At 43.4% G+C, this 24,288-nt stretch overlaps 2 protein-coding genes, 1 long non-coding RNA gene, 1 other non-coding gene and 1 pseudogene across 5 annotated transcripts in view; 2 read left to right on the top strand and 3 right to left on the bottom strand.

The window, feature by feature from the left end:
• The first annotated feature begins 371 nt into the window (after positions 1-371).
• The window catches only part of LOC128629044 (E3 ubiquitin-protein ligase TRIM35), a 328,938-nt gene continuing 305,021 nt past the window's right edge, over positions 372-24,288 (top strand). The window contains exon 1 of the mRNA XM_053675142.1: positions 372-538. The gene's annotated coding sequence lies outside the window, so the exon portion shown is untranslated. The remainder of the gene's footprint in view (positions 539-24,288) is intronic.
• On the top strand, positions 535-4,226 carry LOC128629042 (E3 ubiquitin-protein ligase TRIM35-like; annotated as a pseudogene).
• On the bottom strand, positions 4,927-5,040 carry trnal-caa (transfer RNA leucine (anticodon CAA)). The gene is made up of 2 exons: positions 5,003-5,040; positions 4,927-4,972 (listed from the first exon to the last, which is right to left on the bottom strand). It is a non-coding gene; the product is annotated as a tRNA-Leu (tRNA).
• On the bottom strand, positions 8,146-10,419 carry LOC108261124 (uncharacterized). Of its 2 annotated transcripts, XR_008393362.1 has the most exons (4): positions 10,323-10,419; positions 9,996-10,200; positions 9,208-9,863; positions 8,146-8,486 (listed from the first exon to the last, which is right to left on the bottom strand). It is a non-coding gene; the product is annotated as an uncharacterized LOC108261124 (long non-coding RNA). The 2 variants fall into 2 exon arrangements; XR_008393361.1 differs by having other exon boundaries at positions 8,146-9,863.
• LOC128629034 (uncharacterized) lies at positions 10,427-16,993 on the bottom strand. The gene is made up of 7 exons (XM_053675127.1): positions 16,266-16,993; positions 12,070-12,141; positions 11,681-11,902; positions 11,386-11,565; positions 11,150-11,291; positions 10,875-11,031; positions 10,427-10,768 (listed from the first exon to the last, which is right to left on the bottom strand). Exons 2-6 carry the CDS (start codon positions 12,081-12,083, stop codon positions 10,879-10,881), a joined length of 711 nt encoding a protein of 236 aa, XP_053531102.1. The 5' UTR covers positions 12,084-12,141; positions 16,266-16,993; the 3' UTR covers positions 10,427-10,768; positions 10,875-10,878.

Here is a 24,288-nt window from a genome sequence, read left to right as displayed (position 1 = left end):
AAGGTCCTGCCTCAGCATCTCAGTTGGTTCAAGTCAGGACTTTGACTAGACCACTCCAAAACTTTAATCTCAGAGGTGGACTTACTCCTGTGCTTTGGATCATTGTCTTGCTGCATCATGCAGTTCTGCTTGTATTTCAACTTAGGGATTGAAGACTGGAGATTCTCCTTTAGGATTTTCTGATAGAGAGCAGAATTCATGTTTTCCTTGACTATTGCCGAGGCCCTGAAGCAGCAGAGCATCCCCACAAGTGCCACCTCCATGCTTGACTGTAGGTATGATGTTCTTTTTGTGGAATTCTGTGTTTGGTTTACGCCAGATGTAACGGGACTCCTGTTGTTTAAAGAAACATACCCAGATTAGGAAATGCTTCACAGTTTGTCAAATTTCAGTCGTAGTCGGCAGGATTTGAACCTGTGTGGGGAGACCCTAATGGATTTCTAGTGCATCGCCAAGTCCATAGGGAACATTCTGTGAAATGTTCAACCCTGGAGGTGTGAGGTGAACGTGCTATCAAAAGTCTTGCATATGTTAGTAGGTTTGTTTTGTGACATAAAGATGGTTTTAAGATATTGTCGAATCTCAATAAGAAAATCATCGAACACAGACTACATGTATGGACTACAAACAAAACTTCTTTCCAGTGTAAACAGAAATAAACTTCAATATATTGTTATTAATTTGAATAGACTTTTCCATACGAGCTCAGAACCTAAATAAATGCTCTCTGGCTGTTTACACAGTTAACATTCTGTATTAATATCTCTTCTAAATTTCTTGATATAAACATTGACTGGGTCGACACGATGAATTAGCAGAAGTGATCTTTATCTGCTGTTTCTGCTGTCAGTGTTGAGTGGAACAGGTCATACCTGTCTCTCTAAAACTCCTCCCATTAAGGAAGTACAGAGTCCGAGACGACTGCAGTCCTTTTGCAGTGTTCTGCTCTGGTGAGTTTAGTTTTATTCTCGGTTTATGGAGAATTCTGAGTCTCATTTTCAGCTCTGTGAAAGGAAGTGATCACTAACTGGACCTGCAAAGTCGTATATTAACTTTAAACAAACCTGAAATCAGGGTGTGATTACTTTTGATCAAAGTGAAAGTGAATCTGAACATTCGGACCGGAGAGAACAACAGCAGCAGCAGAATAAAATGGCTTCTAAGTTTTCAGAGGAGGATTTCTCTTGTCCTGTGTGCTGTGAAATCTTCACGGATCCTGTTCTCCTGCGCTGCAGTCACAGTGTGTGTAAAGTGTGTTTGCAGAAGTTCTGGGAGACCAAAGGATCCAGAGAATGTCCTGTTTGTAGGGGGAAGTCGTCTATTGGGGAACCTCCCATATGTCTGGCCTTAAAGAACCTGTGTGAGACTTTCTTACAGGAGAGAAGTCAGAGATCTTCATCAGCGTCTGAAACAGTCTGCAGTCTGCACCATGAGAAACTCAAACTCTTCTGTCTGGATGATCAACAGCCGGTGTGTTGGGTGTGTCGGGATTCAAAAATACACACCAACCATAAATTCTGCCCCATTGATGAGGCATTAACAGACCGTAAGGGAAATAAAACTTTCCTGTAAAAGGTACATGTAAAAAAGAGTTTATTCTACATATCAATATCTACAGGTTCAATATAAACACAGTGTAATAATTCAATAATAAATGATAATTGCCTTGTGATAAATTTAGTAAATAATAACAAATGTGAGTCTTCTATTCCATCATCTTCAGATTTTCAGCATCTGAAGTGTCTCCTGTATAAACAGGAGCAGATCTTCCATGTTAGACTAAAGCAGTGTACACCAATAAACCCACATCCTATAAGTCTACACTTTTCATTGTTTCTTTTGTACTTGGTGCATTTGAAAAGCTCTAATGAGTGCTTGTAAGAGAGAATACAGCTATTACTAAACACAGAGTCTCCATGCAGTGTGTTGATTTGTTTCAGGAGGAGCTGAAAACTGCTCTGAAGCCCCTACAGGAGAAACTGAAGATCTTTAAAGACTGTAAACTGCACTGGAGTCAGACTGCAGAACATATAAAGGTTAGAATCAATAAGATGGGTTGGATATTAGAACGATATTTTGCATCACTGCAGAATCAGTTCTATTTCATTTGATTTCCTCTTCACTGCAGATTCAGGCCCAACACACAGAGCGGCAGATTAAGGAGGAGTTTGAGAAGCTTCACCAGGTTCTACGAGATGAAGAGGCAGCCAGGATAGCTGCACTGAGAGAGGAAGAGGAGCAGAAGAGTCAGACGATGAAGGAGAAGATTGAGAAGCTGAGCAGAGACATATCATCTCTTTCAGACACAATCAGAGGCGTAGAAGAGGAGATGAGAGCCGAAGACGTCTCGTTCTTACAAGTGAGGATCATTTAGTCAGTGTTTATACTGTGAGAAAGTAAAACTTCTTTCCATCATCAGAAACGTCACATTTCAGTGGTGTAAAAATGTCAATCAGATCCACTGATATTTGCTTTGTTGTTTTACAGAACTACGAGGCCACAGTGAGAAGGTGAGTGATGTGCTTCCTGTCTCTCTCGTTCTCTGTGTTTCTGACTCCAAACCCACAGCAGCACTGACTCCTGAATGTTTTTGCAGAGCTCAGTGCACACTGCAGCATCCAGAGGAGCTTTCAGGACCACTGATCCATGTGGCAAAACATCTGGACAACCTGAAGTTCAGAGTCTGGGAGAAGATGCAGGACGCGGTCCAATACAGTAAGAATCTTCCTTCCTTTCTTTCTTTCTTTATTTCTGTTTCTCTGCCTTTGTTAATTACATTAAAGTGGTCTTTATAGTGATGTTTCATTTGTGTAATGTTTTGCAATTGTTGTTATTATTATTATTATTATTATTATTATTATTATTACACACATATGTGGTCACCTTTTGAACTGATGTAATGTAATATAAGGGAACTTTTATTTTGAAAGGCTTCTGATGCGTCAGACTGTTCAGTGGTTGAAGCGCGAGTGTAAAAATGGATTACAAAAGTTTTAGATTTACAATTCTTATAAAGATTGTTTACATTTGTAATTTAAATACACCCGGTTATATATGTTTATTCATTAATATTGTAATCACAGTTATCATTTCTTTGGATTAGGCTAATGTTAGCTAGTTCCATACTAACGTAATGCTTAAGTTATCTTAGCTCCAATATGTGTGTGTGTGTGTGTGTGTGTGTGTGTGTGTGTGTGTGTGTGTGTGTGTGTGTTTTCAGCACCTGTAACTCTGGACCCCAACACTGCTCACCCTAAACTCATTGTATCTGATGATCTGACCAGTGTGAGACGCAGTGGTGAGAAACAGAAGCTTCCTGATAATCCAGAGAGATTTGATGATCGTTGGTGTATCCTGGGCTCTGAGGTCTTTAACTCAGGGACACACTGCTGGGACGTTGAAGTAGGAGACTGTACATGGTGGTTAGTGGGTGTGATGACAGAATCTGCTCAGAGGAAGGGAGAGATATTCTCCAGAAGTGGAATCTGGTGTGTGGGGTATTATGGTGGTAAATATAGAACACGTTCTACAACACAGTCATTCACTCTCCTCTCAGTAACACAGAATCTCCAGAGGATCAGAGTGCAGCTGGACTGGAACAGAGGAAAGCTGTCGTTCTCTGACCCTCTCACTAACACACACATACACACTTTCACACACACATTTACTGATAAATTACTGCCATTTATAAATGTTAGTTGTAATAAATCTCCTGTAAAGATCCTCCCACTTCAGTGCTCTGTAAGAGTGAATCAGATCAGTTAGAGCTGATATTGTTTTATTCCAATTCATTAATGAAATATTGCTGATGAAAAGATTCATGTTCTCTGTGAAAGTCTGTTTTTACTGAACACTTCATTGTGGAATTTATTTTGAAGTGTTATATTATTATTTCGACTCACCTTAACAATTACATCAAAATCATGTGAAAACTCAAAATAATAAGATAATATCTGGAATATTAATATATCTTGAAATTCCAAGTTATTAAATGAAATTTTTAAAGTGAAAATAATGACCTACTGTGTTGAAATAATGAATTATTAAATAAAAATAATGTGATAAAGTTCAAATAAGTCCATAGTACATTTTCCCCACAATGTTCAGTTCAGGGCTTCCAGAAACAAATAAACCACAGAATGATGTGTAAATGTAGATCTCTATGAGTTAGATTATTACATTTTATTCCTGAATTTAAATCACTGTAAATAAACTGAGGCTTTGAAGACTGGTGTCTTTACTGTATTTGTATTGTTAGCGCTATGCTGTTAATCCTGGGTGAAATGTTTAGCTGGATGTGTGTGTTGTGTGAAACTGTGCAGTGGAGGAGAATTCAAATTGAGCTCTAAGTTTCCCTCCACCAGCAGTTTGTGCTTGTGTAAAGATCAGATGGATCTGTACGTTAATCCTGCATTAGGTGCCGATTCACAATTTAAAATGCGATTCAGAATGAAATGAAATCACTTTGTTCACAGTGAGAATGTGGGGCGGATGTGGAAGAGAGAGTGGTGGGGAGAGAGTCAGACATTAAAGGGGCTAAAAACAACAATTTTATAATAATACCGTTCTCTAGAGTCATTTAACCACACGTTCTGTTCAAGTGTCATGTTATTCATCCATATTTCCACAGAGATCATCCAAGAATTAAATCATCTCCAACCCTCAAAAACACAAATGACATCCTGAGGAGATCCACAACTCCTCTTAATGTGTGTATTTATCAGCATTTATCTGAAAGCTACATTCTGAACTACTACTACACTCAGCACAGAACCTCACATATAAATAAGTTCCCTCTCATTTAAACTTCTCCAGTGTTGAGTGTCTTCATCTTTAATTTACTGCATACGTACAAAATACATTTTAGAATCCTAACTTCATTCATTTAATATTCACACAGGGGGGTTTTTAGAGGGAATAAAATCCTGTCAGAAGTGGGATTCGAACCCACGCCTCCATTTAGAGACCAGAATCCTCCTTTAACCAGGGAGAAGGTCTGAACCTTGAGTCTGGCGCCTTTGACCGCTCGGCCATCCTGACACTACAGCTGTGTGTTCCCTCCCTTTTTTCCACCTGTTTACAAACACACTCATTAGACTTGCTGACCTGAAACAGAGTGAATTCATCACAGTGCACAATACTCTGACCTTTGGAGAAAAGGATTCTGTCCCAGTTTTTAATAAGATCTTCAATAACTACCATGTCAGCTTTTTAAATGTTTAGAGAAGAGGGTTATCACTGCTTGTGTTTTTAAATTTTTTAAACCATTTCCATGGGGTGTACTTGTTTTTTCACATGATTATAGATAGATAGATAGATCACTTTATTAATCCCAGAGGGAAATCCACATATTACAGCAGCACAGAGAGGTAGAAGTATACTAAAGTAATTTAACATTATAAATGAAGCAAATAAGAATAAATATACGTGTGCATCGACGCGCTCGCTTCGTCGGTCATCATCTTCCAGGACTGAGCCGTTATAAAAGTGAGGGTTGTTGCGTGCGCATTCAGACACTGCAGCGTAGGGCGAGAACCGCGACCTCAATATACGAGATATAAACTAATTATTAAAACTACATACATTCATTACTATTTAACAATAACGCAGGAACGCCACCGAGTGTAGAGAAGTAAAGGTACATTTCTGTAATTAAAAATGAACTTGAGTAAGAGTATAAGTACGGCCAGTTAAACCTACTCTTAAGATCACATTGTTTTTGTATATAGAGTGTTACTTCCCACCTCTGGAAATACTGCAGCTGGAAAATATAATCCTTTCTTTTCTCTTTTTGTTTGTCCGGAACATCCAGAGCACATCACATTCATGCAGCACTACAGCTCTGTCCTTTGGGTCAGTTTCACCTCGCAGGTCAGTTTAGCAGCTCAGTTCAACATCTACAGAAAAATGCTGCCTACAACCGCTGATCTCTCTCAGCTGTGCGTATCACAGATGCACACTTCTGAAGAAAACATTTCATCTGTGCAGGAAGAACCTGACACTAACAATTCTGTATAAAATGTTCACCAAGTGGAGGAACTGCCAGATGATTGCAGTGCAGCTTGGACCAGACACAGTTGTGAAATGTTCCAGAAGTTATAGATCCCATAAGCACAGTATAGTAGAGGAGCTCCCAGACTGTTCATATACTAAATCTGAGCCCGTCGTATTATTTGATCTGACAATAATCCATTAAATCTTGTTAGTATAGCAGTGCTATGAGAGTTGTGTTCCCAGGCTAAGAGACAGGGGAAGAGCAGACGCAGTCAGTGTGGCTCATGGGGTATTTCTGCTCAAATAGCAGAAGGGTCTCTCCAATAGAAATAGGGTTTGCTCAGCAGATAAACAGTATGGAACATCTCCCACACCCCAAAATACACGGCATGGTTTGTGTAATTGTATTGCTCGATGGCGGAATACTGTAGTCACTTTGCTGCAACACTGTGATCCCAGAGAACTTTATGTTAGCAATTTCACTGACAGCAATGATCTTCAACAACGTGGCTGGTGCACAGAATGTGTACGGGACACTGCAGATCTCTAATGAGAAAGGTTGTAGGCCTGGGTTTGTCAAAGACACAAAGACTGAAGGAAATCTGATAAAACATTATTAGGTGGCTATTGTTGTTAATTATAAACAGTGCCCTGATTTGGGACAGACAGTTTTTTGTTTTTTTTTTTTGAAAGACAGGACCCTATAGCTTCCACCTTACAGAGAAAACATGGCAGAAAGTTCAACAGAGCGTTTGGTTGAAAGCGATTATAAACTCGAGTGAAGTAACTGAGGCAGAGAAACCGCAGGAGCTCAGAAGTTGAATAAAGTTATAAAGAGCACGATTCAGATAAGACGTACCTTTATTGATCTCCTGTAGCGTGCACACACGCAGTTTCAACACAATTTTATCTTATCGATATACATTCTTATTTAAATATTAAGATAGAGAGAGCTAGATAGATAGATAGATAGACAGAGAGAGCTAGACAGAGAGAGAACTAGAGCGAGAGAGTGAGAGACAGCTAGAGAGAGATAGATAGAGAGAGCTATTTATAACAAGAATTTAAGTTTACCCTGTAATATATAGATAAACTTTATTAATGATTGGTCAGGAAGACAGGATACTGATACCAAAAAAAAACCTTTTAGGCAAGTATATTTAAGTAAAAAAAGCTGTTTTTATTTAGAACACAGGTCGGCTTGCTTGGATGAATGCTTCAGTATTCTGCCCACAGTGTCTGCACAGGGGTGGCATTCACAGGGAAAAGTCTGGGCGTCGATGCGGAGATGCCTCTGCCCGGTCCTGAAGAAAAACAGGTACTCTGGTGCTTCATCCTGTAGATTCTGCATCATGACTTTTCCCTGGGCCGCTGTGATTACCTTCCCACGGTCATCACACACGATATCACCCTTGGACAAGGGTTGGGTTCAACAACTCCTGCAAAAGAGAGCAAAACAATATGCATCAGATGACAAGGACGAAATCAACAGGTTTACAAGCAGTGTTTTGTTTTTATTTTTTCTTTTAGGTTGGAAGGTAAATTACAAATAGCAAAACCATCATTTAAGCAATAACAACTTCTCCCCTCGTTACTAAAATAACAAGAAAGTTGGGGAAAGTTAAAAGGCAAAACAGGCAGCCTGCTGCATCGTTCCGTCTCGGCCGAGGCCAATCACCACCCTGTCGTCAACTTCCTTCCTGTTGACCCGCTCGGACACCCGAAAAACAATGAAAAGGCAGAATTTGTTAGTGACCACATCTCCGAATAACCACCACAGCATATTAAAAGGAGAAAAGTCATTTAGACCGTTAATAAATGCACTCACGGTCAGGCCTTGCGCAGCTGCCGGGCACTGAAAGTGACGCGACACCAAAAGTGCCGTGCAGTAGCGGCGATAGCCGGTCTCCTCTGTCGAGAGGACCTCTGTGCTTGAGACCAGCTTCCGAAAGATTATCAGGAAGTCGATCCTGGCTACCTCCAAAATGTCCTGGTACTGTGTCAGTGTGCGAACACTCATCATATCCATTTTGAACACAGAAAAAATGGAGACATGTCGTTAAAGACCGTATTCAGCATTGTAGTAGTGAACGATAACATTTGTAATAATACAGAATTTGTAATATAGGACACTTTACTTATTGTAGTTACCTCTGATCAGAAGGCGAACCCTGTTGTGAGGAGGCGGCATCACCGGAGTCCATAGCCATGTCTGACTCTTGTGGCATGTTGGTGATAAAGAACCCACGCCTCTGAAACTCTTCCACCAGTAAAGAAGCACACGGACTGTGGGGCAGGATAGAACAAAGCTGGCGGTAGTCCCAGGTCCTGTTCCTGCAGACCCACCGTCTGGAAGATACCTTGGCCTTCTGGATCTCAGCTTGCCTTTCTTCTGCTGTGCTGTCTTTCATACACACTCTAGCAGGTGGCCAGCGAGATGCTTCTGCGGCTTCTTGCACCGCAAGCAGTGGACAATGTTGCGCTCAGCAAACCTTCAAAATGAGACCATGAGTACAATAAAGAACTCTGAAGATCAAAATACAGAGAAAATCCACTGAAGGAAACACAAATAAACACAAGCGTTTGATTACGGTGCTCAAAGAAAATCTTTTATAGGAAATGGGGTTAGACTTCCTTTGGTTACAAATGTGTGAATGTGTGTAAATACTCCTCTGTAAACAAAATGTATGTGCATGAGTGTATAAATACAATTTATAACAAGAATTTAAGTTTACACTGTCAAGCTGTGCTCAAAGTTTATTATCGATGTGGCATTGGTGGCATAGCGGTTAAGGCTATGATGGGAAGGTCGGTGGTTCAAGCCCCAGCAATGCCAAGCTGGAACTGTTGGACCCTTGAGCAAGGTCCTTAAGGGGGGCAAAGAAAAGAATTTCACTGTGCTCTAATGGGACCAATTAAGACTCATGATATTCGATACAATATAGTAGCTACGATATTCGATAAGTGCTACTATAAACCTGATATTAGATCCATCCTCAACTGCTTACTCCTTTTCAGGGTTGCGGGGGAACCTGGAGCCTATCCCAGGAAGCATCAGGCACAAGGCAGGGTACACGCTGGACAGGGTGCCAGTCCCTCGCAGGGCACAAAGATATTAGATGCATGATTCATGATTTTAGAGTCTTGATAGATGCACATAGCCTGTCCATTCATGTTCTCGAAAAAAACCTGAAGACCGTCCTCCACACTTACAGTGCTGTGAGCGCTGTGTCCCTCTGAGGCGGTGATGACCTGCCCGTGATGGTCACACACCACCTCGCCAGCCAGAAATCTTTACGTTGCAATAATGCCCTTGCCCTTCATCTTCTGTCACAATAAGTCCTTTCACTTGTGTCCTGGTGCGTGTCCGGCTTTGTTTAGCGTCCATTGCTGTGTCCATGGATCCAGGGGGCTTCCATTCTTCACGAACTGGGCTGCACTGGGTATGTTGGTCCTCCACTTGCTGACCTGTTCCTGACTGGGTAGACGAGGGCCAAAGGGCGCCATCAAGAAAACATGCCATGTTCAAAGTTGTCAAGTATAGTCTTAACTAACAATCTTTCATGTTACTTGGTAAATATCTTTAAATATAGTTTCAAAAAATACTTGTGAATACAGTGAATATGCTGCTTGTGCAGTTTCATCTGGGCCTTCAAACAATCGCTCATACAGCTTCCGCTGAAAGCTAGCTGAGATTTCAGCACGCAGAGTCTTATCTGGCGCCTCACCCCCCAGAGTCACCGGGTGCTGTTCGACAAGTCGGCCGTACGCTGACTCAAGATCCGTTTGCAGATCTGTCGTGTCTGCTTTCTGCTGGGCAGCACCGCGAGCAATGCTACAGGCTGGATTCCCCTTCTGAAGGATCAATGCTAAATAAAAAAAATGTAAAAATGATTTTTTAGGAGAAGAGTACAAGACTAGTGTTCAAAGTGTGTGTGATATAATTTGTTTACAAATTGTGGATATTATTAATTGTGTCGACAAATATATAACATGCTTACGTTGACTGACCAGCCAGCGAATCCAGGAGCTGACTAGCCCTCACTGCGTTGTCCGCCCGCTTCACGCGGTAATGTTTCTCCGCTGTAGCAGTCGAATGTGTTACGTAGTCAGCCACCAGATACTTCTGTGTCAGTCAGACTCTTGGTGGCTGTCTCGAAGGCCCGGCGTGCTCTCTGGCTGGTCACCCATGGTCTGACGCCATACCTAAAGTGCAAGTCGAAACCGTATATTAATTTGATGTTTATTTATTTATATACATATAAAACACATCTACCCTCAGACGCCGTACATAGTGTGTGTGAAAGGAATCGTGATGGTCAGCTTACCTTATGTGCAGCCGTCGGAGGTCATTGGAGGGATTGTGTATTCTTCCACGCGCGGATGAGATGAAGAATCTCTCTTCAGTCCCATCCAGATCTTCCCTCTTCCTGATGCAGGACCAGAGTCGTGGCCGCACACACGTGGCCCTGAGCACAGCTGTGCAGTCATGCGTTGTCAGTTCTCCATCTGCTGTCAACCTCTCGTGCCTGTGAAAAAGAGCAAACATTAACACATCATAATATTATTTGTCACAGTGCTCACATATATGTGGTGTAAATCAGTCAAATGGGTGCAAAAATAAACTTGCCTTTTTTGGGTAATCTCCTCGCTGACCTTCTCACTGCAGCTCTTCTGCAGCAGTCCGAGGTAGTCTATGAACTCCCTACAGTCTGTATGCAGGTCCTTGTCATCATGCCTCAGGTTGGTGTTGATGGTCTGGTAGGTGAGGAATCTGTATGGAAAGCACATGTAAGAAGTATGTACATGTATTCAAGCACAATTAAGTTCTTGTGTGTGCAAGTTTTAATATGAAAAAGAAAACACCAAATTCTACCAACCTTTTCAGGTTTTTCCTGTAGATAAGTTGAGCTGCTTTGAAAGCCCCACATCAGTCAGCTCCCTGAGAAACTGCTGCGTCTTCTCTCTGTCTCTGACAAATTCCAGGGACGGAGCCCGTGGGTCCATGTAACACAGAAAACGTGCAACGTTTTCAACCTGGAAAAAAGGACACGTTAGATGACCTTGTCATCATGACTAGTTTGCATTGTGAAAATATTGTTCTTGGATATCAAACTTTTAATCAACTCTAAAATGTTTTTATGGTAGTACTCACCTCCTGTTTAGGGTTTTGAAGGTCTTTCCACAAAAATGACGAAAAATTCTTCAGCAATGCATGGTCGATAGAGTGCTTCTTGTAAAGCCCCTTCTCTGCCATCAGCTTTCTTACCGGGTTGGCCCACTGCACACCAGGGTTACTGCAATGAGGAAAGTGTTTGGTTATAAAACTGCATATGTCTGACAATTATTCAAAAACGCAATCAGTAAAGCTATTAAAACTGAGATTCTCACCATTGAAAGGTCTCAAAACTGCTCTTCCACCGCTGACAGGAGCTCTCTGACTGTTCACTGTCCAACTCTGTTGGCTGTGTGGCTCTGGAGGAGGAAGGCTCTGCCCTTGCAGTGGTAGTAGGTAGTGGTGGGGGCACATCGGTCACCACCAAAAAGCGACTCTCCAGTTCCTCAATCAGCCTTTCAAAAACCAAGAAGGCAAGGTTTAGATACAAGGTTTAGATTGCCTGTAAATACATTTCAGACAGAAGGAGACCAGAAGTTTTCAAAAGGACTGAAAAGATTTTCCACCAACCTGCTCATTGGGTCAGCAGAGCCCAAAATCTGACCCGGCCGGTCGTAATTAATCACCCTGCCTTTTGCCAGAAGCACACGCATTTCCGCCGTCGCCCTCTCCACTACTGCTTCAATGGCTTCTTCAGGATCGGTCTTCATGCAGACTCTGTGCAGATGCACTGACAGGCAGTCCCAGGTCTTCTTGCAGACAGGACAGAGAAGGTAGTTCCTTTTGAATTTACTGGAAATAGAAAGACACTTCATTTAAATCTTAATCAGAGAAAAGTTTTTCCAAGCCTTAGTACACATTAAAAGGGTTTTAATTAAAAAGTACATAGAAGGGAGGACTTTTAGAGTCAATATTTTCTACAGTTGCAAGTAGACTAATGAAAATGTATCTTCACTTACGGAATGGGATCCATTACTCAGTAAAGCAGATCTATCAGGAAGATGCAGGAAGGACAATGTTGAAAAACACGACTAAGGAAACAAGGAAGAAAACACCAGTAACACAAAATGCAGTTAAGGACACGATGTTATAATCACCAAGCAAAAAAATCAAGCAAATGCAGGAGCAGAATAAGAATATGAACAAAACAGAGTGAAGTGTCTTCTATATGAGGAACAAACTCAAAAGTCTTCAGTGACGATGGACAGCCCTTCTGCTGAAAAAGAATGAGTAACAAGTGGACGGCATTCTCATCCTATATACAGTATCTCACAAAAGTGAGTGCACCCCTCACATTTGTGTAAATATTTGATGATAGCTTTTCATGTGACAACACTGAGGAAATGACACTGTGCTACAATGTAAAGTAGTGAGTGTACAGCTTGTGTAACAGTGTAAATTTGCTGTCCCCTCAAAATAACTCACACACAGACATTAATGTCTAAACCGCTGGCAACAAAAGTGAGTACACCCCTAAGTGAAAATGAAACATTACCGCATGAAGCAGGCGGACAACGCAGTGAGGGCTAGTCAGCTCCTGGATTTGCTGGCTGGTCAGTCGAGGTAAGCGTGTTTTATACTTGTCGACACAATTAATAGAATCCACAATTTGTAAACATATGAATCCATGTGAAATATTTTTTTTTATTTAGCACTGATCCTTCAGAAGGGGAATCCAGCCGTATTGCCCGTAGCATTGCTCGCAGTGCTGCCCAGCAGAAAGCAGACATGACAGATCTGCAGTTATGGAACAGTCTTCCTGTTAGTGTTCGGGACTCAGACACAGTCTCGGTGTTTAAGTCCAGGTTTAAAACGTATTTGTTTACTCAAGCCAACCCTGACTAGACTTTGTTACGCTAAGCACAGTCCCAATCTTTTCTCCCTCTCTTTCTCTCTAGTTCTGTCGAGCCACACACGACTTCATGGAGATACTAGAGATCCTGATCCTTTCTGCTCTCCAGACCTTCCTGATACATTTCAGATGTCCTACCTCTGGATGGAGCGCTCACCTACTCCAATTCCAGACTGCTGGGACTACGGCTGCTCCTAACGCCAAACAGACTTCATATGAATCCATAATGAACTTTTTCACACTATCTGCTGTTACCCAGATGAGGACGGGTTCCCTTCGGAGTCGGGTTCCTCTCAAGGTTTCTTCCTCTTAACATCTTAGGGAGTTTTTCCTCGCCACCAGCTTGCTCAGTTGGGATAAATTCACACTTTTAATATCTGTATACCCTGTTGATATTTTTGTAGAGCAGCTTTGAAACATCTATTGTAAAGAGTGTCATACAAATAAAATTGAATTAAATGCTTTTCTACCCTGCCACTAGGTGGACTTACTACTGATTGGACAGAACTTAGTACAGTACAGGAGAAAAAAGGTGGGGAACACTAAACAAAGACCACACACACAAGTGGCAAAATCAAAACAAAGTCGTCTTCATAATTAGATAGGAACTGTTGGCTCAAATTTAGCCTATTACCCAAAAACATTTAAAACTCAACTTAGAAGCCAATACTCACATCTACCTCTGAGACCAGTTGGAGATAGAAAAAATACACCAGCCGTGAGTGAGAAGAAGCAAGGGTCCAGCTTTATTGTTCCATTCCACCACACGAGATCCACACCGATGAGAATTCTCAGAAGTGATCCCCCTACCCTGAGCTTAAGCTCCAGTATTTATACTGTACTTACACACTAGATAACCCATATGTTTCAAGAAGACTATGATCTCACTACCAATAGGGTTAGAAAAGAGCTCATTTACCTTACTCTTATGTTCCAGAAAAGGGCTATTTCACTTACACACAGAATTGAAACCAGGGGTTTTAATTTACACATAAAATCAGAACCCAGGCATTTCTAATAACCCAGAAAATAAAAACCCAGAGTTTCTAGTTACTCAGAGGATCAGAAACCAGAATTTTCAGTTACCTAGGGCATCAGAAACCAGAATTTTCAGTTACCTTAGGGCATCAGAAACCAGCATTTTCATTTACCCAGAGAGTAGACCGCGGACAAGACTAAACAACCTAGAGGGACCTTGGTCTTATCGTTATCTCGAGGGGGGGCAGTTTGACCCAGCCACCCTTATAACCGGCTCTCTTCATGGTTCTCTAAAAATTAAGGCCTTCCTTGCGAGACGAGAATCTTCACCATCTGAATCATGAGTAAGTTATATTTTTCTATTTTTCCTGTATTTCTCGTTTATAATTTATTTTCATATTTGCACCATTTCTTATTTTATATATATTTATACTACTTGAAAAGCGGTTTACTGTACTTCCAACTTCTTAATATCATTACAGTTCTACTGTCCTGCATATCCTACTATTCTGTTTTTTATAGAGTTTCTCTATTACTATAAGATATTATTAAAGTTATTCATGTGTGTGTATGAGAAAGAGAGAGTGTGTGTGTATGTTGTGTCTACTTGCCCGCCCTTGACTGTACGAGCGTGTGTGTGTGTGTGTGTGTGTGTGTGTGTGTGTGTTTTAGCACTCCTCAGCTCGTACACTTCTTTCGACTTTTTGACTAATAACCCATAAAGATCTTTTAAAGTGTTTTACCAATTTATCCACCTCTGACTAAAACCGCTTCTGTATGTCTAGGTGCCGGTGCCCGTCGTCAGTCCCTTCTCTCTCAGTTACTGGACCTGGACCTGGATCTGGACACTCATTACCAGCTTGTGCATCTCACGGCTGATATCATGATGCTACTTAACTATCTTCGCAGCACCCCCCCTAAGAATAGAGATCCGGGGTTCCCCCCTCTTCTTCGGTACAGAATCTGCCCCACGAACGTGCGTGTTGACGCTTCTACACAGTCAGAACCAGAACCCCCCTCTAGCTTCCAATCCGAGGATGATGATGTTGTCTTCTCTGATCCGGGCCCCGACCATCCGTCCCTCTTCTCACCTACCAGTCCGCCCGACTCTCAGTGGTCCGCTCACTTCACCCACCCTGATTTCCCCATGTCCCCCGGACGCACCCCATTTTCCTCCCCCTCTTACTCTCCTCCAGACTACGCACCCACCCGTCCTGTGAATTACCAATAAAATTACATTTTTACTCATACTCAATCTCCCTCGTGTTTATTTCATGTCATTTTTATCCACAACACGAGCTAGAGAGAGAGAGAGAGAGAGAGAGAGAGAGAGAGAGAGAGAGAGCGAGCGAGAGAGAGCTAGAGAGAGAGAAAGCGAGCTAGAGAGAGAGAGAGAGCGAGCTAGAGAGAGAAAGAGAGAGAGCTAGAGAGAGAGAGAGAGAGCTAGAGAGAGAGAGAGCGAGCTAGAGAGAGAGAGAGAGAGAGAGATAGAGAGAGAGCGCGAGATAGAGAGAGAGAGCGAGATAGAGAGAGAAAGAGAGCTAAAGAGAGAGAGAGAGCTAGAGAGAGAGAGAGAGCTAGAGAGAGAGAGAGTGAGAGCGAGCTAGAGAGAGAGAGAGCGAGCTAGAGAGAGAGAGAGAGCGAGAGAGAGAGAGAGAGCGCGAGATAGAGAGAGAGAGCGAGATAGAGAGCGAGATAGAGAGAGAGCGAGCTAGAGAGAGAGAGAGTGAGAGCGAGCTAGAGAGAGAAAGAGAGCTAAAGAGAGAGAGCGAGCTAGAGAGAGAGAGAGAGCGAGCTAGAGAGAGAGAGAGAGAGAGAGAGAGAGCTAGAGAGAGAGAGAGCGAGCTAGAGAGAGACTTTTGACTTTTAAAACACCTTTATTAGGTTCAATTTTTAGTATATTTACATATCTACACTTCTGAAAATCATTTTTCCCATTTTAAAAAAGAGAAAGAAGGAAAAGAAAGGGAAGAAGGGAAGGGAAAAAAAAAGAAGAAAAAAACAACCCCCACAGGACCCCCCCCCCCCAGAAACCACCCCACCAAAAAAAAACACATTGTCAAAACAGTATATCGTCAGTATATGCGAATGCATTCCAAGAACACATCAACTCCTCTCTTGCGATTGCTGCCCATTTCCTCAATCTGTAGCGTCTCCTTGGCGACATCACGCCCATGGTGTGTTGTACAGATTTAATGAAAATCCTCCTGTCCGGGAAGAACTTAGTCAGTAAGATGTTCCGTTTTCCTTTCGTCAGTTGTAGAAATCGGTTGATCTGCTCTTCGGTGTAAAGCTCTTCAGGTTGCTCTGGACGGCTGAAAGTACCTGGTTGTTCTGGGGTGACTCTTTCCTCCTCCATGTCTGTGGCGGTTCCTCTCCTGCCGCTCCTTCACTGCACTCTGGGCCCAAGTCCTCCAACATCTCAACATTACGCTGTGCTTTTCAGACGATTCCCCCACCTTGTCCCTCTCCTCCCTTATTATTTCCGGTTTAGTTTTATTCTTCTCAATGTTCTTGTCCTGTAGCTTCTTCTGCTGCGGTTGTGTGGGGTCACTGTCTCCACCGGTGATAGCGGTGTAGGGCTTGAAGTGAAAACTGTCTGTGGTGTCGGTGTTACCGCTGGTACGGGCGCGGGTGTCGGTGTTACTGCTGGTACGGGCGCGGGTGTCGGTGTTACTGCTGGTACGGGCGCGGGTGTCGGTGTTACTGCTGGTACGGGCGCGGGTGTCGGTGTTACTGCTGGTACGGGCGCGGGTGTCGGTGTTACTGCTGGTACGGGCGCGGGTGTCGGTGTTACTGCTGGTACGGGCGCGGGTGTCGGTGTTACTGCTGGTATGGGCGCGGGTGTGTGTGTGTTATCCCTGGGTGCTGTGATTATTTCAGTGGTGTGTTCCTCGGTGTGTCGTTACCCCTCTCTGCCCCAGGCTCCTGTTCTCCGGTGTCCCCCTGCTGGCTGTCTCCGCGCTGCTGCTGCTGTACCCCGCCCGTGTCTCCCCCGGAGCTCCCCGGCTGCACCGCTCTGCGTGGGCAGCTCAGCCGTTTATGCCCGATCTCCCCACACCCGAAGTATATGGCGTTCAGGCGTTCGGTGGTGGCGAAGACGGTGTAGCTGCTGTCACCATGTTTACACTTGAAGTTGATATCCAGTGCTTGTTCTCGGTTGTTGATAAACACATAAACCTGTCTCCGGAAAGACAGGACGTGTTTCACCGCGGAGTTCTTACAGCTAGATAGAGAGAGCTAGATAGAGAGAGAGCTAGATAGATAGATAGATAGATAGATAGATAGAGAGAGAGAAAGCGAGCTAGATAGAGAGAGAGCGCTAGAGAGAGAGAGATAGATAGATAGATGATAGACAGATAGAGAGCTAGATAGATAGAGAGAGAGAGAGCTAGATAGATAGATAGATAGAGAGAGCGCTACGTTAGAAATAACGACCCGTGTCGCAGGGGCAGAAAGAGGGGTAACGTGTAGCATGACACCTTTCAGCCATATTCCACTTTCACACAGTGTGTTGGCGAATATTTATTTTTTTAGGAAGATCACCACCGCTTTGTTCATTCGGGAGGCGGAGTAGATGTTCTCACACCCGACCTGCTCTCCCACCGCCAGCAGAACCTCCTCCACCTGTTCTCCATTCCCCGGTACACACCTGACGCCATGGCGGAGAGACAGCGTCTCCCCTCCGGCCTCGGAGGCCATGGCGTCCCGCTCACCTTCACCCACTCTTAACTTTCACAAACCACGATAACTCAATAACTAGAGCTTCAATAAATTAATGAAAGAAAATGAAAAAAAAAAAAAAAAACTCGCAAAAAACTTTGACAAGTGAGAGCCAAACGGCTCTCACGCGCTCTACACACCACGCCCACTCCAACACCGCGCATGCGCAGATATAGTTAGCTAGATAACTAGCATGCGCAGAGAGCTAGCTAGCGATGGGCAGCAATGTCCACTCTCATAAAAATGATGCACTGGTTCCCCTCGTAAGAGAAAGAAGTAACAATTCCTGAACTCTCTCTGACTCATACTTTTCTTTTTATTTAAAGGGACAGAAAAGTTGAGATTTTTTTGTTGTTGAAAAATAGGGCGGAAGTGAAGCGTTTTTCGGAGCGCTCACATGAACAGTCCGACACGCGGTCTTTCACTGAAGACACCGAGGCTGATAGCATGATTCACAAGTGCAGTCTTTATGGTCACGTGACCACAGCAGGCCTATAAATAGGCGTGATTAAGCACAGACTTCAGATACCGGTCACGTGAAGTGCTTCCCCGGTCATGACTGGGTAAGGGAACACAAGTTCTGGGTCAGTGCTTCCCTTTGACTTTTGTCTGGATTTTGAACTGAACTTGACTGAATGTTTTGGAAGGGCTGGGGGGATTTCAGTATGCTCTGTACATGGTCTTTGAGGCACCCTTTGATTTCACAGCTGTGAGTCTTTGTTTCAAAATATAATTAGGACTTGATTCTGTTTGTTGAACTATTAACATCGCTTTTTCTCCATATGCATCTGATTTTCCCCTCACAAAAAAAATGGTACTTTATTCTGTTGGAGAACTGCCATATTCTATTGCCATTGAAAGGTGTATCTCTCTCTCTCTCTCTCTCTCTCTCTCTCTCTCTCTCACACTTCTCTCTGTTCATCTGTCTATAAACTACCTTTCAGTTAATTTGTCACAGGAAACATGCTCTCATTGATGTGCCGGTGCCACTTGAAAAACAGGATATTAAAGTTAACGACAGGGTTTTTGTCTCAAATACGGGCACATGAGAAACAGAATTTCAAAACTTTATTATTCTTGCTACATCCTGAATAAAACACAAGGGATTGTTGACGGTTCCAACATGTCATCCCATTTGTTTGTGCACTTCTCTCCTGAAGGAGCCACGGATAACGGAAGACCTCTGCACTGCAGCTGGATGTCTTCAGTGGTTTGGTGGAAGCGCTGTGGTTTCTGAAATTGAAAGAGGAAGACAAGAGAAAAGCCCTTCAAATTTCACAGGCAGAAATGGATGATGGACAACTGGCTTCTTTTCCCCGGATGCGTACAGACGTAAATGGAACTGTACGTCTCTTCAATGCAAATACTGTATCAGAGCAACAAATTTCTCCAAGAAGCAGGCTTCACTGCACTGTGCTGCTGTATTAACCGGTGACGACGCCCCTGATAACAAAGAGAATTGTGAAGTGCGGTATGACCGAACCAGCTGGCACGATCTGCAACGCTATTTCCGTCAAATCGATGAATTATTCCAAAAAACTGGAAGAGACAAAGAAACGATGCAAATAAAAGTACGGCTAGAAGATGTCTTCTTCTGAGATCGTCAATATACTACTCTTGATCAGAAACTCCACCTCCCCAAGACTCCTCCCACACGCTATATCAATGAGTCTGAATACGTATCGAGTCAAAGTATTCTGATCATCAACCAGCAACATGTCTTGTGAATTCAACCCCGTTTTCTACAACTCTGAAAATACTCGACGCTTGTCTTTTTGTGAAGAAAGTAACTGTCTCACCGTCTGTAAAAATCGGTCACGGACAAGCTCTTCTCAGCGCCACGGCCGAGTGTCCGATCGAAAGAGTCTGTCTGAAGACCTTTTCCCCGGCCCCTTACCTAAAACCATTATCTTCGGGACGGTAGACGACGATGCCTTCAGCGGCTCGTACGATAAAAACCCTGTGGTGAACGAACACTTGAAGACGTCCAGCAGGTCTGCACCTAGGAGTTCAGTTTCAGTTTTAGAGTCAGTTTGGGCAGCTCCCTGAACAGCTCCTCCCTGCAGGATGGGTCGCAGGTCTCAGCGCTGTAGAGGTCGGTGTAAAAGACCGTGGCTTCTCTCCTCATTTCAGCCGCCTCTTTTGTTGTAGCTCCATCCGCTCGTCTGAGGTACAGCATCTGGTTTTGTGGTTTCACCTTCCTGGAGAGGTTGAAAAAGAAGGCACTAACTGAGGTTATGAGAAGTTGTCCTGAAATAGATCAAATATTTCACGGCGTGATGGCCTGTGACGAGCTAGCTACGAGTACTCTGAGAAAGTTTCCCGCTTTTTCATCGTAAACACGCATCCGAGACACATGCCGGGCGAGCGCCGGCTAGCGTTACGCCTTAATGACGAAAACACAGGAGAATGTTTTGACTCGTACGGAAACCCTCCAGACTACGAACTCTTTCCTCCATCCATTCGTTATTTTTTGACAAAGAACTGTTGCAAGATAAAATATAACCCTGTACAAGTTCAAAACTTTACGTCGGTTTGCTGCGGGCAACGCTGTGTGTTTTTTCTGTCACGAAGCTAGAGGTTATTCCTTTAACCGTATTATGTCTCTGTGTAGTGAAGATTTAAACAGAAATGATAACGCTGTCGTGTCTTTTGTTAAAAACATGTACCCTAGAGTAAATAAGATTTACGTGAGATTTTTCAGCAGATCCGTGCGAGATCCTTTGATAGTGTTTCCTTTAAAAATAGATTCACCGCGATCGTTCCACGCAGCCCCGGCTTTTAAAAGTTTCTCCATAACGTACGGAGCGTTTCTTTTGTTTCTCGCAGAAATGTTAGCGAGCACCTCTTGCACGATCTCGTCTTTGGGCGGTTGGGTCACCGCTGCTTCCGTTTCGCTTTCCGGTATTTCGGGTAGAGACAGGGTCAGTTGAGCGGTTTCCTGCTCTCCTACTTTAACCAAGTTTAATCATTTTGCAGCACCGACGCGTAGAGTTCCGCCTTATCGTATCCGTTCAGATCAGTCCTCGATAGAATACCTCGTATCGCATCGTCCAAGTTGTTTTCCACAGTCTCTCTCATGGTTTCCTCCTCTGCGGCGATGTTTAAGTTTATCGATCTGATGTTGAGGGAGTAAATACATTTTCTCCGCGGTCTCCATGTTCATTGTTGCGGGATGCGGTTAAGCTGCGTATAAAAGGAATGGCTGCACTGAGCAAAGGCAGAAGAAATCCTCCGGATTGATTAAAAACTTTCCTTTTTCTTTCTACCGACACTCTTTCATCCGCAAATAGTTTGATCAATTTGTTTAGTTTTTTTAAAACCCGGTACTGTTTTGTCGTCAGCGGTGTGTTTCCCCTGAGCACGTTTAAAGCTAGTTCACATATGCTCAGGATGAGATTTGCGGGCGCATCAACAACAATTTAAAGTAATGCCTTTAGCTTTCATGGCTGTTTTTCCTTTTACGGTTTTGTAACCGTAGGTTTTAGGACCGGTTTTAGGACAGGTGCCCACAGACCCCGAGGTGGTAATACCTTCGCTCCAATGATACCGAAGTCATATTTCAGAGGTCGAGAGTCACGATAAATGATGACGGGGTGATCGATCGGGCACGTCTCGTCTTTGTCTTACTTACGTACGGGTAAAGAGAGGTAAAGTGGAAATAATCGATTCTCTCACCGGGCTGAGCTACATAATGCGAATGTAACGCGTTTGTTCGACCGCCGTACAGAGCATCTCGCGGGTTTAAACGCTCTGGAAAGTCAAAGTCTTTTAGAAAGTTTAGCACGCGGTTGTCGTTTTTCTTCATTTCATTCCGCTCGTGTTCCCACATCAGAGCGACCTGCAAATTCTTAATTCTCTCCATCGATTTCTGACGGATGTCTCCGAAGGTTGCGTTTGATTCGGTAAGAGGATGCGGGGTCATTAAGGGAAAACACTTTTCACAGCCGTGATAAAAACATCCAAGAAACTCAGAAACCTTACGGTTTTCCCCTCCTCACAGTAACCATCTACGTCACAGGTACCGCACCTGACTTCACCTTCGTTCAGCGCGTGGCGAACGGGTAGGTTTTGCGTTTTAGAAACGTATTCCAGCCATTGTATGGAAGGCGTTGAGAGATTTCTGAGCGGTGATGTAATTATCAAGCGGCGGAAAAGCTGAAGTGTCTTTACGCAGGAACTTGGATCTAAAGATTTTCATGCACACAGACGCGATCGTTATGCATTTAAAAGGATCGACCTTTGTACTATCCAGAATTTCTTGTCTGAAAGCTGTACATCCCTTTCTCAAAATCTCTCCGTCGTTCACACGGTATTCCGCCGTCTCTTTCCTGAAATCAAAGACTTCAGAAACCGTTCTGTACCACTTAAAGAATTCTTCTCTATCCTTAGGCATCACGCCATCTACACCGTAAAACTTAGGGTCAGGATACGGCCCTACGTCATCCTGATGTTCTACGGCGTTCCAGAAATGGGGAAGATAGCCTTTCTTGCTTTCCGAAAACCCCACGGCTTTCGGGATGCTGCTCAGCTTCATGGGTAAGAACGATAGACTATCAGTGTAGGACTGACGAAACGCGGTATCGATGAAGCACAAAATTTTACCGCCTTGCGCTATGATTTCGGGTGCGGTTCCTTCTTTCACTAAATGGTTTAACAAAAGGTACGAATCGGACCCTCTAGCGTTATGAGCGATAAACGTGTAACCGTGGTATGTATTACACCGAAACTTCTTAAAGAAGGCACTGACGCGATCATCCCCTTCAGCCACCCACTCCCCTCCCTCAAAATCAATACAGCATTTGAAATGAGCTACAGGAGTTCCTGTTTCCTGCCTAGTCTCGAAATCGTAAAACACCTCATCCGTATTATCGCTTTCTTTCCTGCCCTCTGTATAAAACATCTATGCTCGATCTCCTCGTCGAGTTTTTGGTCACGGAGTCTGCATTTTGGATGGGCACATACGTGATCCTCACGATTAGAAGGTTTATCCCGTGTCACGCGTTTACATTTACCGCAGTAGAATCCCGTTTCTCACGTAGAATATTCGCCTTTGCGCGACTGAATCTTTGCTTTATGCCTCTCGAAACAGTAACGTGAGCTACACAGTCTCTGACACTCTGGACGTTTAGGAGCATTCTTAAGGTGTTTAACAATCGGGGTCGTGACAAACGTTGCAGCTGTAAGCGCAGTTATGTTTATTCTGATTTGAATATATGGCCTATTTTCCTTCTAATTCCAGCGGCCCGCGGTGGTCGGACGATCTGTACGACTGTTTCAAGGGGATTATGGGTAAAAATTTCACGTTTACTCTGAACTGCATTTTCGAGCGTGGTCAGAGAAGGTAAATCGATGACGCTGTCGTGTAATCGAACGCGTGATGAAACATTGATCGTATCACCTCTAATTTCAGCGGTGACTACATCCTCAGCAGAAATTCAATTGTTAGCGATTTCAGTCACACTGTTTAAAATCTCTAAAACAGAATGATAAAAATCTGCAAAGCTGTCCACGTTCACGAGAGAAGAGAATTCACTCTTCTCCTAATCTCAGTGTTGTTGAACCTTTCCCCATGAATTATCCTAATATTAGGATCTAATCCATCACCCTCTTGCTCAACTCGGATATTAGGATCTAATCCATCACCCTCTTGCTCAACTCGGATATTAAGATCTAATCCATCACCCTCTTGCTCTACTTGGGTATCGGGCGAGTGTGTGTTTTCCATTTGGGAATCTTGGGTGTCGGGCGAGTGTGTTTTCTCCATTTGGGAATCTTGGGTATCGGGCGAGTGTGTGTTTTCCATTTGGGAATCTTGGGTGTCGGGCGAGTGTGTGTTTTCCATTGGACGGTTGTACTCGTTATCGTTTTCCGAATGTTGTGCAATATCGGCAGGGTTTTCGATTAAGTTAACCAGACTGTCATTTATCCTCATAAGACTGTGATTAAGTTCGTGTGTGATATCATGAGAAGATGACGGTCTAGGTTCCTGAGCGTTTTCTGGAGTCGAGACGATATTCTGAACGGGAGATGATGACACATTTTCATTGATTTGATTCACCGCGTCTATTAAACATGGATTTATCTGCATGGATTCTCTTTGTTCGATCAGGTTATTTTGTAGCTCTAACAGACGTTGATTTCATTCAGAAAATATATGGTTTGGCGTCACCGATGTGTTTGATAGCACGTAATTCGGACTCTGATTCGGTCTCTCACTGACGACTCGGTGTGACGGAGTGAAACTTTCGTTCAGCCGGTTGATCGCTTCAGTTAAACATGGGTTCAGGGGTGTGTACGAATCATGATATAACGGACCGTTTGAAAAACTCTGCTTTCCGTCATAAAAGAAATCATGCGATGATGGAGGATTTTCGGTTCTGTTTGTTTTAGTCTCTATATCCGAACTGCATTCCGGTCGTTTCTGCGCCGTATCGATCGTACAACTTTCTCATCAACTTTATGTTCACCGAGAGACGTCTCTTCACATTTTCAAGCGTGCTGTACAGTAAAGGGATGGAATCTACCTCGACCAGACTCCAGTGTGTAATCGATCTGTCCAAAGTTTTCCAATAAATCAGTCTTTGCTTCGAAGAATTCACGCCACACTGCACAGATCTGTTGT

Source organism: Ictalurus punctatus, chromosome 24 (genome assembly GCF_001660625.3).
Source record: "Ictalurus punctatus breed USDA103 chromosome 24, Coco_2.0, whole genome shotgun sequence".
Lineage (NCBI taxonomy): Eukaryota > Metazoa > Chordata > Actinopteri > Siluriformes > Ictaluridae > Ictalurus > Ictalurus punctatus.
The sequence above is the reverse complement of the archived record's forward strand: the minus strand, read 5'-3'. Positions and strand labels throughout refer to the sequence as shown.